This window comes from Stylophora pistillata, chromosome 3 (assembly GCF_964205215.1).
Source record: "Stylophora pistillata chromosome 3, jaStyPist1.2, whole genome shotgun sequence".
NCBI classification, from domain to species: Eukaryota; Metazoa; Cnidaria; class Anthozoa; order Scleractinia; family Pocilloporidae; genus Stylophora; species Stylophora pistillata.
In genome coordinates, this window is record NC_142521.1 from 42,665,965 (window position 1) to 42,678,250 (window position 12,286).

Below are 12,286 nucleotides of genomic sequence, written 5' to 3' on the forward strand. Positions count from 1 at the left end.
TCTTACTTTGCGTTCGCAGACAACAAACGTAGTAACATTGACCCCTACATTTCTGAAAAGGCATTGACTGATTGCGGCGTTCCCCAAGGCTCTGTTCTGGGGCCTTTACTGTTTTTGTTGTATATAAATGATATTACAAATAGTTCAGATAAGTTCAAGTTTTATTATTTGCTGATGACACCAGTATCTTGTATTGCAGAAAAACCTTAAATCCCTAGAATTAGAAGTAAACGTTGAGCTAACCAAGCTTTGTGAATGGCTGACAGCAAACAAATTAACTCTAAATGCTAAGAAAACTAATTATGTGATATTTCGAAATTATAGAAAGAAGCTATCTTTCCAACCGACGATAAATATCTTTGACATCGATAAAAGGTCATATTCACCATTAGTATGTTGTGTGGCTCGTTGCGCAAGTGCCGATCTATGGCAGCTCTGACCGAGGTAAGAGTTGCTTTATTATAATAACCTCTGTCCTGTTTTCTTGCAGACATATAAAATTTCCTCAAGCATTTATTTAATTCCTCCTTATTCATCTCTTCTACATCTGTGGTAAATTCGTCTTGCTGGGAAAACCAGTCTACAAAGAATATACTTGTTTTGTAAGAAATTGTTGCAGTGTGAAGAGTTACGAATGTCAGTTTATTGACAGTTGTCGGCTAAATAAAACACCGAACACTTTTTAACACTGTGGAGTCTTCTCTTACCTTAAAAATCTTTCATCTCTTCATGTACTTAGTTGCCTTTTTTGTATTATCAGGCACAGCCTCGTCTTGTCTTTGTTAAATTTACGTCCGCCATTGTTTTTTTCACACTATCCACTCGCTCGGAGGTGTTGAATAGCCCGAGATAGCGAACCAATCAGATTGCTTGAAACGCCAAGATCACTGAGCGTGTGTATACTAAAATGTCATATTCACCTTTAGAATGCAAGGATTATGTAAAATATCTTGGCATATTCATTGAAGAGTCTTAACTGGAAAATTCATATTGATCTCATTGCTTTAAAAATTAGCAAAAACATTGGTATGATAGCTAAACCGAGACACTTTGTACCCCTTTCTGTCATTGTCAAGTTATATCAGTCTCTTATTCTCCCCCACCTCACTTATGGAATTAGCTCGTGGGGTCAAGCGTCACAGTCAGCTTTGAAGAAGCTTCTCCTTCAGAAGCGGGTTATTCGTTTAATAAACTTTTCTCCAAAGTGTGAACATGCTATTCCTTTTGTTATTAATCTTAATATCCTGCCTGTTCAATTTCTTATGTCGAATCGATTTCTTGTTTAATGAATGATATTCAAAATAAACTAGCTCCTCCCCGTATTCAAAATCTATTTACCTATGTCTCAGATATACATTCCTACAACACCAGATCAGCAACTACCAACAAATTTTATGTCATGTCTTCTCGTCTTGAACAACTTAAGAATTCTTTTTCCCACTTTGGCGTCCAGCTATGGAATGCTTTACCTGACAGTATGAAAGAATCTGCCCATAGAAATCTATTTAAAAAACAAATACATGAAATTCTTATTAATATCTTCAAACAATAGACCTTGTGTCTTACACCATCTTCAATACTTAAAATAATTAAATATTTGTAAACTTCATCAATCCTCTAGCTGCGACCAGCATAGCGAAGTCTCTTTCTATTTCCTGTTATTATCATTAAATTAGTTTGCTATTCATTGTAATTTGAACTACTGTTTTCTTAGTGTAATCTGAACTGCTGCTAATTCGAAATCTTTCTAAGTACCTAGTGATAAGTCTAACTTAATTACACCTACCCGCTTTCACTAGTTTTCAACTAATTGTGGGAAGGCAATTCTCAAATTGTAATTGTTGCAAATCAATAAATTGTTGTTGCTGTTGTTAACTTAAAAGCTTTCAAGAATTGACTGATTAATTACAGAATTACCGCTTGCAGTAAAAAGTATTTTTTATTTTTATTCCCCTACGTCAAGGAAGCTCGTTTAGCTCTGCATCTCAAACAACAACAAAGATCGAGGCCGCGCGAAACAACATGCCCCTTGAGTGACCTCGTACAAGGCTGGTCAATTGCAGCATTCATTTGGACGTAGTATTACCAAAGTCGCGTATAAAGCGAAGAAAGGGGAAAAGTCACAGGAAAGGACAGAGACAAAACTGGGAACGAAATATAGACTGTATGCCATCATACCGCCAGACCCCGAACGAAACAGAAGCACAGCTCTGATGTGGCTGAAAACCAAATTCTGTATATGATTAAATCATTAACACTAAATATAATAGCAAGAATCGAACATGGCAAATATCAATCTTCAATTCCTTTATTATATTCACACCCAGAAATTTGACAGGTTTACGAAGATGAACGTCGATCGCTATTATAAAGAATACTTGTTCCGTTTTTTGCAGAAATACACTTAGGAAGTATCAAAGATTGATTAATTACAGAATTTCCCTTTGCGGTTAACAGTACAGACCATTGTTCATTTTCAGCTCCCTTTCGTCAAGATGTTACCCTGATTCCCTTTCCAAAAGCTCTTAAGTTTGTTCTTAGTAGTTGTTGTAGGTAAATTACAAATTACAAATGCATAAAGCTGAAAAGTTTTTGAAACATAGCAAAAAAGTTCTTAGATATATATTAGCTCCATTCAAAGCTCATAAAGAAAATTTATAGAGCTGCTTTCTCGTGTTCATTCTCATCCGCTGGAATAATACAAAAGTGTAACACCGGAGAGTATATTTGTCTTTCGAAAGCATTCAGTTCTGACAATGATTCAACTGAAAGAACAGTGCGTCACTTAAGCTTGAATCCTATGTCGTGCTTTTGTTGAGCTTTGACTCGAACGTAAACTTGTGTTGCTAAACCAAAACGTCAGGTCTTGCATGTCGAATTGCGTCTGTAACGTAATTCAGATCTTCATCAGAAGATGTTTCTTGGATGAGTAAAAAATGCAGGTGGGACAAATTGATGACGTATGGCACGATAGATCTCACTGGGTCACCTAATGGATTGCATGACAGGTCTAGGTACGAAAGACGAGGGATGAATTCAAAGCTCTCGAGCAGACCTTTCAAGTCTTGTTCATCCAAATTTAACTTTGTGAGCGATAACCCGTCCAAATCGGGAAAGAAACGCAAGCTTTTGGTGAAAGGAGCAAGACAACCTCTTACGCTGAAACCACTGAATATAAATTCCCGTACAGGTGATGCTTTTTCGAATCCACCAAACAGTGCCTCCATTAACCCAACATCCATGTTGACAACATCCTTCTCATCCTCTCCAGTTAAATAAAGTGTTCTCAAGTACGGTATATCGGGGAGTGACCGACCGACCGAGCGCCGCAGCTACAGCTGGAGTCAGATTTATTCCTGCTAGTGTTAGTGTCTCGTCAACAAATGATGACTCAATCATTACGCTAACTTGTTCCGAACAACCTGTACAGGTCAGCGACAGAACTTTCAAGCGAGGAGTAAATCTAAGGCTCTCAAAAAAACCAACTAAATTGTCTTCATCGGTGTTGATGCCATAGATTTTCAGCTTCAAATTGACAACGTAATGGGGAATGGTGGAGAGTGGAGCAGGCCAACCCCTCAGGCTGATAAAATGACACTCGAGAAAACTCATCATAGGGAGTAATTCGTCAGAGAGCGCACTTACTTCCTCTGCCTGCAAATTGCTAACATCCATTTCAGTTAAATAAAGTTCTTCCAATGACGACATTTGAGGAAGCGACCGATTGAGCGCCGCAGCTACTGCTGAAGTCAGAGTTATTCCATGCAGGTCTAGTTCCTTAACAGTTTTGCGAATGACACTAGTAACCAGTGTCTCCGCTGCTGCCGCAGAGCAATTACTGACGCTAAGTGCAACTCTTTCGATCCTGGTAAATGGCGGAAGTGCCCGGGCAAGCTTCTCTGCTTCAGTAGTTGTCAGTCGATACTCTGCATACTCAAATTCAAATCTATCTTCGTCGTCTCTTCTTGAACGACCAACTTTTAACAGGCACCTGTTCGGGTTTGGTACAGATTGCAGCAGATCACAGAACTTATCAAACAATTGAAAACTCTTGTCTCTACTCAGAATATCACATTCTAAAACATTTAAGAATTTTAAACATGATTGTTCCGAAGACCAGTCCCTTGAGCGAGATTGAGCACAAGATGCTGTACGTCCAGTAAATAGTTTAGCATGGTGATCACAACTCAGTGTTATCTCTGTCACGTAAAACTGAAACCGTCCATTGTGAAGACCAAGGATGGATTCGAAACTGCAGCCACACTGAGATACCTCAAAATACTCCGTAATAAAGTCTCTTAACGTGATAGGAGTAGCACTCTCAGTTACCTTTACAACTACATCTCCGCAACCGAAAACTTCTATGAACGACCTTTTACAGTTTTCAACCTGTTCCGTAAATAGCAAAGATGAAAATAAACATTTTTTAAAAATCCCATCTGGAAACTCTTCCGTAAATTCTCCGGTAAATGCCACATAAATATGAAATTCAACATCTGAATGAATCAACTGAATATCGACCTCCCACTCTCGCAAAAATTCTATAGAATGAAGGTTTACGTGGACAACTCGTCCAAAGCAATCCAAACAGAGATCTAAAAGCTTAGCTTTGGACTGAACTTCATCAAAGCAACGGTAAACAAGGCCGATAAACTTCCACTGCCCCTAGGAGATGGCAGGCAGTGGCTTGTTTGTCTCTTTTTCAGGTATTGTCTTCGAATAGTCCAGCTCTGGATGAGACATTCTGACTGACTTCAAGTGTTCAAGAATCTTAACTGCTCCATCGTCAGACAAACCACAAATAAAGAGGAATACATTCTCCAACTCTTCACATTTCTTCAAGGTGCCGGCATGTTCTTCCATTCCTCCGAGGTTTCCCTTAGACACACATCTGTTGGTGATGAACCAGGCTGCTAAATACTCCTGCATGCTCTTGTGAATAAATGACACCATCCCTTTTGGTTCAACACTCGGTCCGCACTCAGATACCTGAAGAAGACCAGCTAAGACACTTCTCTCTCCACGAACTGCCGCAGACAATTTATCATACTCAAACACCAGATCACCCCTCAGTAGGCCTTCCAAAGCTACTTTTCCAATTTCGGCCAAAATATCTTCGTAACTCTCTTCTTTTGTCATAGAGGCCTGGGTGGGAGAATGCTTTCTGTGACTGTGCTGTAAAATGAATCTGACAATTGCTTGATACAACTTAGTTTTACCTTTTGTTCCATTCTCCAGCTCGTTCTTTTCTTCCCTCCACAACAAGCAAAAAAAAAGGTTTAGTAACGGAACCTTCAGTAGATCTGCCATTCCCCTCCACAAAAGGAACCACCACAGCTCGTCCGCTTCTGTTTCGCTTTTCAACATTTTCGTCATAAAATCGTGCCTGTCAGATGAATTGAAGCCGGTGACCTCTGCTTGAATGTCGGCTGGTTCTCGTAGCTCGTCAGCTCTTGATGTTCGAGTGGTTACCATGACAGTACAGTCACTCAGAATAATTCTGTGAAAGATTTGGGAAACTGGCGAGTCGCTTCTGCTGCCATACTGTTCTTCTGCTTTGCTTCCAGTGCGATACTCGTCGTAGCCATCAAACACGAGCAGAACTCTCTCTTGGTTCTTAATGATATAACTGTTGAGATCATTAAAGAATTTGTCGTCGCCACTCGAAAAAAGGCGAGATCCACGTAAGACTTCTGTGAAAGTCTGGCACTGGGAGACTTCTTTAAGAGCAACAGCAAGAACAAGGTCAAACCTCCTCATCGCATTTTTCTGTTCTTCATCCAGATTTGCCTCATCAAGATTTGACAAATCCACTAGCATTTTCTTAACGAAACTAGTTTTTCCAATTCCAGTCTCTCCTTGCACAAGGATCCTCTTCTTGAGAGGCGCTCCGCTCCTAGATTTCTCAGGCCGATATTCTCCCAGTACGGCCCTCGCACTTGGTTAATAAGATATATTTCTTCGTCCACGAATGCATTTTAGACCTCGAGTAACCCTAGCTGAAGAGAAGTTGCATGGGGTCATCGCGTGGGAATTTCTCATGGCGTTAAAAGACAAAAGGAAGTTGGCAGAAGGAAGCCGTCCAGAAGAGTTTCAAGAATTATTTTTTGACAAGGTGTCCAAAACACCACCCTCCTCCTATGAAATGCACGGCTCACAGATCAGCGAAAGAAACAGACTTTGTGAACAAAAAGAGGTTATGTCACCAATTCGTTTAGTGGATTTCTACTTTTCCTCAGCAAATTGCAAATCTTCAACTCTCTGGCGTTTTTAAAAATTGGCCTTCCAACGGAAATGTTAATTCTTTGTCTTTTCACGCCACGATAACTTCCCACACGCGTAACCCTGCAAACCTTTCTTCACTTAGGGCCTACCGAAGTACATAATTATTTGTCCAAGCGGATAAATAGTGAGTTTACGATGCTGTGATTCTACAAGACGCCGCGGTGTGTCTTGGTGGTCGCGTCGGGCCTGACGCTTGTATGTAAAATAGTTTAAGTTCAGGATTCCGATCACGACGACGCGGCGAATCCTAATGGCGGGAAAACTTCACATTGCGCCAGTTTGAGATCAGCTCACCAAACTTCGCAGCCACACGAGCAAGCACAGTACGTGGAAAGTTTCTTAGCCTTTTTTCTTTTGTAATAAGAAATTATGCCAAAGTGAAGGGAGACCAGGATCTCCCTTCTTTATGCGTACTATTCAAGTGTCATAAATGATGAAGAATTTGTTTTGCTCTACAACATCAGCACTGCAAAAAGCCCTGACTTTCCCTACTGGAATTACGAAGCTTTTGAACTCGACATGATGTCTGACGATGAATGCCAAGCTGAATTTCACTTTTACAAGAATGACGCGTATAACTTAAAGGAAGTCTTGAATCTCCCAGAGGAATTTACATGCTATAATGGATTGACAGTAGATGGCATTGATGGTCTCTGCACCTTTTTAAAACGATTTGCTTACCCTTACCGCTATCTTGACATGATTCCAAGGCTTGCTAGGCCCATGCCTCAACTTTGTATGTCAAGTAATTTGGTTATGGATTATCGCGGACGAAGAAAAGCTCTTATTAAAGGGCTCGCAGCTAGGGCTTGCTCTTACGCTAGTGTAAGTTTGGAGCTGTGGCTGAACGTCGTTCTATTTTGAGAAGCGTGGAAAAGTTCCCGTGATTTTCTCACGCTTACAAGCATATGTTTCATCAAAAACATGCAGACGTGACCACGAAATGTATGTTCCAATTGTTTATTGCAAAGTGGCAGGTCAAGTTCGTTTTCACATGCTGTGCGACTTCTTATGCCGCGACTAAAATTCATGGCAAAAGATAAATAAACAGGTTTACAACGCAGCTACCTTTCATGTTTAATGATTCACAATTATTCATAACACTTAGTAAAGGAAAAAAAAAATCAACACTTAGTTTTAGTCACGTGCGTTATCGTCTTGGGGGATGATTGAGCCAAGTGCTTGAGTGTTTTGTACAAACTTCGTGCAACATGTCCTGCTACATCTGTTCCGGGTTTTAGGATTTGGGGTCATATTCCGTCATTCCGTCGTTCCTAGTTTTAGGGTCGCCCTAGCAAAAAGATTTTGCTCTAATAAGAATCAAGAAATCATGACTTGTTTATTTCGAGAGTCGAGAAAGAAAGCTACCGTGTTTGTTGCACACAGTAACCTAAGAAGGTCGTCTAATTCTTTATTTTGTTTTGACTGTGTTGTTTTCTGCCGCTTTTGGCGACTTCGCTGCCGACATTGTCCAAAATTAAAGTTACTGTAATGTATTAGGACGCTAAGTATGCTGGGAGAGGAGAAAACCATGTGCTTTTGATAGCGGCGGCAATGTTACGTTTGCAATGAAACTAGTTGAGTTAAATCTGTTTGTTTGGATACTTTATTGCCCTTGGGATCATTACATTGGCGACGAGGACAAAAAAGAATGGAACAGAACATATTACCGAAGTTCGATTGTTTCTCTGATCCGGCGACGACTGGCCCTCGATGGAAGAGGTGGTTAACTTCATTTGAACTGTCCGCGGACGGGAAAGGGCTTATTATAAGCTAAGGAACCACAGCAGCAACCAAACAGAGGCGAAGAGCAATGCTATTCCACCTGGCTGGGCCTGATGTACAAGAGATATTTACCACCTTAACTGGAACCGGGGATGCTACAAACTACGCCAGTGCTGTCGCAGCTCTCAACGCCTATTTCGTGCCGCAGGTAAATTCAACATTCACCCGCCAGACCTTTCATCGGATCACGCAAAACCCAGGTGAGACAGTTCAGCAGTTTGTCACTCGCTTAAAAAAAGCAGCTAAAGATTGTGATTTTGGCACTGACAACGACAACCAGATAAGAGATGCAGTTTTGAATAAATGCACTTCCACTTACATCAAACGAAAATTACTTGAAGAAGGCCACGGACTGAACTTAACGCGCACCCTAGAGGTTGCCGCACAATGCGAAAAGATAGAAACCCAACTGGCTGCCCTTTCTGTAAAGGGGGACGAATCAGAAACTATCAATAAAATCAATGAGAGAAGTAACAATCCGAATACTAGCACACAAGGGCGATTCCAAGGGAGAGATAAGATATGTTATAGATGTGGTTTATTGGGACATTTCGGTCGTGATCCCCAGTGCCCAGCAAGAGGCAAAACATGTAGGAAGTGTCGCAGGAAAGATCACTTTGAAAAGGTTTGCAAGACAAAGTCATATGCTCGTCGGGTGGGGAGGGAACCTGATGACAATGACCATGGGCCTCAGTATGACTACGCATTCAGTATTACAGAAGGAGAACACTTAGAAATGCTCACCGTACAAGTAGGAGGAGTAGACCTTAAGATGTTAAAAGACTCTGGGGCAAACAGTAACATTATTGACGAGAGGACATGGGAACAGCTGAAGGTGAAGGGAATGAAGTGTGATTCACAAGCCACCATCCCAGACAAGAAACTGTACCCATATGCGTCCAGTCAGCCAATACCAGTTAAGGGTAGTTTTCAAGTGCACAATGAGTGTTTGTGATAGATCCACCAAAGCTGAAGTCCTGGTAATCAAAGGTAGAGGGATGTCACTGCTTGGAAAGATAACGGCCACAGAACTGGGAGTTTTAAAAATTGGCACTAACATTGCTATGGTAACAAGCAAAGTTGACAGTTTAAAACAGCAGTACTCAGAGGTCTTTGAGGGTGTCGGAAAATTGAAAAACAAATAGATATCCCTAGACATAGACCGCACTGTAAAACCTATTGCACAGCCTCAGGCTGTGCAATAGGTTTTACATTGATCCATTCAATCTGAGAGGGATGATCCATTCAATCTGAGAGGGAAGATCCGAGATAAGACCAAAGAACTGCTGGACATGGGAATAATCGAACCAGTGGAGGGTCCAGCCCCCTGGGTCAACCCTGTGGTAATCGTCCCCAAAAACAACGGGGAAATCCGCCTATGTGTGGACATGAGACAAGCAAACCAAGGAATCATGCGAAGACGACATCCAATTCCCACAGTTGACGAGGTTTTACACACCATGAATGGTTCTAAGGTCTTTAGTAAATTAGATCTGAAATGGGGTTACCATCAGTTGGAGATGAGCCCAGAATCCAGGGAAAAAAAATCCTTTGTTACACCCGATGATTTGTTTCGATATAAACGCCTGCTCTTTGGTGTCTGTTCTGCCAGTGAACAATATCAGCACGAAATTGCTTCAGCCCTGGCAGGTATTGAAGGTGTCGAAAACATTTCGGATGAGATTGTTGTGCATGGTCCTGACACATAAACACACAACAGGCGACTCCACCAAACTATAGAGCGTCTGCAAGAGTGCGGTCTCACTTTAAACGCTGAGAAATCTTTGTTTAATACGGACAAGCTGGTGTTCATGGGTTTGCTGCTTTCAGAGAAAGGCATTGGTCCTACAGCAGATCGTGTTAAAGCAGTACTAGAGGTGGAAGAACCAAAGAGTGCATCAGATGTACGTAGCTTTCTGGGTTTAGCCAACTACAGTAGCCGGCTCATACCTCACTTTGCTACTTTATCCGAACCACTGCGAAGATTGACAAGGAAAGAGATACCCTTCAAATTTGGACCAGAACAGAAGAAATCCTTTGAATGCCTCAAACAAAAGATGGCAGAGGCTTGTTCATTGGCATATTTCGATAAGAATGCACCCACCAAGATAATCACGGGCGCTGGTCCAGTTGGGCTGGGCGCTGTCCTCGTACAGGAACAGGACAATACATGGACACCGGTATGTTATGCGAGTCGTAGTTTGACTGGCTGTGAGCAGAGATATTCCCAGACAGAGAAGGAGGCACTCGGTGTAGTGTGGGAGTGGAAGAGATTCCATGCCTACGTGTATGGGATGAAGTTTGTGGTAGAGACCGACTACAAACCTTTACAGGTCATATATGGTCCACGGTCAAGACCATGTGCGCAGATAGAGCGATGGGTTCTCAGATTACAGCCGTGTGATTTCAGTGTGACGCACAGGCCTGGGCGCGAAAACATTGCTGGTCCATTGTCGCGCCTACTTCACAAGAGGGTTGAACCTGACAACCACCAGCAGTATACTGAAGAATACGTTAGGTTTGTTGCTGTAAGTGCAACACCAATAGCACTCACAACCCGTGAAATAGAAGAGGCCTCTGCTGATGATGAAGAGCTGAAAGAAGTGAGGAAAGCTATTGCAACAGGGCGGTTTGAAAAGTGTAGACAATATATGGCAGTGGCGGGGGAGTTGTGTCATCGGTCAGCTCGTGCTCAGAGGTACACGCATTGTTATTCCTAGGAAGCTACAGCCAAGGACCTTAGCACGTGCTCACGAGGGCCACTTGGGTGTGTTTGGCACCAAAAAGAACCTCAGAACCAAGGTGTGGTGGCCAGGGATGGACAAAGCGGCTGAGAGACATTGTCGAGCATGTCATGGGTGCCAGTTGGTGGCACGGCCAGATCCGCCAGAACCTATTCGATCCCAATCATTACCTGATGGACCTTGGCAAGACTTAGCAGTAGATTTAATGGGACCACTTCCATCCGGACATTCACTATTAGTTATTGTTGATTACTACAGCCGATTCTACGAAGTCGAGGTTATGCAGTCCACTACCACTGAAAAGATTATAGACCATCTGGCTGATACCTTCTGCAGACATGGACTACCAAATACCATAAAGTCAGACAATGGACCACAATTTAAGTCGAACGAATTTAGAGAATATTGTGAACTGCATGGTATTATACACCAGAAAGTTACTGCCAAGTTGGCCCAAGCCAACCGAGAAGTCGAGAGACAGAATCGGTCACTATTGAAACGACTACAAATCGCTCAGGCAGAGAACAAACCATGGAGAGCAGAATTAAGGAAGTATCTCATTGCCTACAGAAGCATACCCCATAATGCGACTGGAAGGAGTCTTGCTGAGCTACTGTTTAACCGAAAAGTCAAGGGGAAGATCCCTGATTTGAGCACCGACCATGCCTATGATCATGAAGTACATGATCGTGATGCTGAACAGAAAGCTAGGAGTAAAGCTTATGCAGACATACACCGCAGAGCCAGTCCCTCCAACATTGAACTGGGTGATGAAGTTCTTGTCCAACAAGCCAAGACTAATAAACTCAGCACAGCATTTAACCCAAATCCCTGCAAGGTTGTTAGCAAGACAGGAAACAGCCTCGCAGTAGAAATTCCAGCAGGGAACCAGCACTCCTGAAACACAAGTCACGTGAAGCAATACACAAGAAAGGAAGATTCCCCACCCCAACCAGGGCCAGACTCTGTGTCAACACACCCCACACTGAGATAGAATAAATATATGAAAATCATATATTTTGAACTGCGGTATTTGATACGTATGAGGCACGATCCTCGCAGTAGATAGCACTATTTAAGCAATAGCGAAAATCAGACCTGAAAAAAATCAGGCCTGTACGGGACTCGAACCACTGACCTCTGCGATACTAGTGCAGCGCTCTACCAATTGAGCTAACAAGCCAACTGAGAGCAGGCCGTAAAGTTGATTCGTAATGAACCCGTGAAAGTGATAAATTTTCATATATTTATTCTATCTCATTTATCACTTTCATGGGTTCATTACGAATCAACTTAACGGCCTGCTCTCAGTTGGTTTGTTAGCTCAATTGGTAGAGCGCTGCACTAGTATCGCAGAGGTCAGTGGTTCGAGTCCCGTACAGGCCTGATTTTTTTCAGGTCTGATCTTCGCTATTGCTTAAATAGCGCTATCTACTGCGAGGATCGTGCCTCATACGTATCAAATACCGCAG

General features: G+C 42.2%; 2 protein-coding genes and 1 long non-coding RNA gene across 4 annotated transcripts in view; 2 read left to right on the plus strand and 1 right to left on the minus strand.

The window, feature by feature from the left end:
• LOC148736193 (uncharacterized) overlaps positions 1–2,459 on the plus strand; it is a 12,461-nt gene extending 10,002 nt beyond the window's left edge. Inside the window, exons 3-4 of one of the 2 annotated variants that reach the window (XR_015999220.1) lie at positions 325–444; positions 1,964–2,459. This is a non-coding gene — a long non-coding RNA (uncharacterized LOC148736193). Of the gene's footprint in view, positions 445–1,963 lie in introns of both variants that reach the window. The other variant, XR_015999219.1, reaches the window with a different exon arrangement.
• Positions 2,460–2,574: 115 nt separating this feature from the next.
• On the minus strand, positions 2,575–6,806 carry LOC111331752 (NLR family CARD domain-containing protein 4). Its single transcript, XM_088753044.1, is given in 3 exon segments — positions 2,575–3,332; positions 3,646–5,938; positions 6,787–6,806. Coding segments are annotated over 3 exon segments (2,799 nt in total). The 3' UTR covers positions 2,575–2,846.
• Positions 6,807–8,098: 1,292 nt separating this feature from the next.
• On the plus strand, positions 8,099–9,025 carry LOC111331751 (uncharacterized). Its single transcript, XM_022936924.2, has one exon. It carries the CDS (start codon positions 8,099–8,101, stop codon positions 9,023–9,025), a length of 927 nt encoding a protein of 308 aa, XP_022792659.2.
• The last annotated feature ends 3,261 nt before the right edge of the window (positions 9,026–12,286 follow it).

What these genes read in the sequence shown, in the direction of transcription:
- LOC111331751 (XM_022936924.2), top strand. Translation starts at nt 8,099, where the DNA reads ATGCTATTCCACCTGGCTGGGCCTGATGTACAAGAGATATTTACCACC.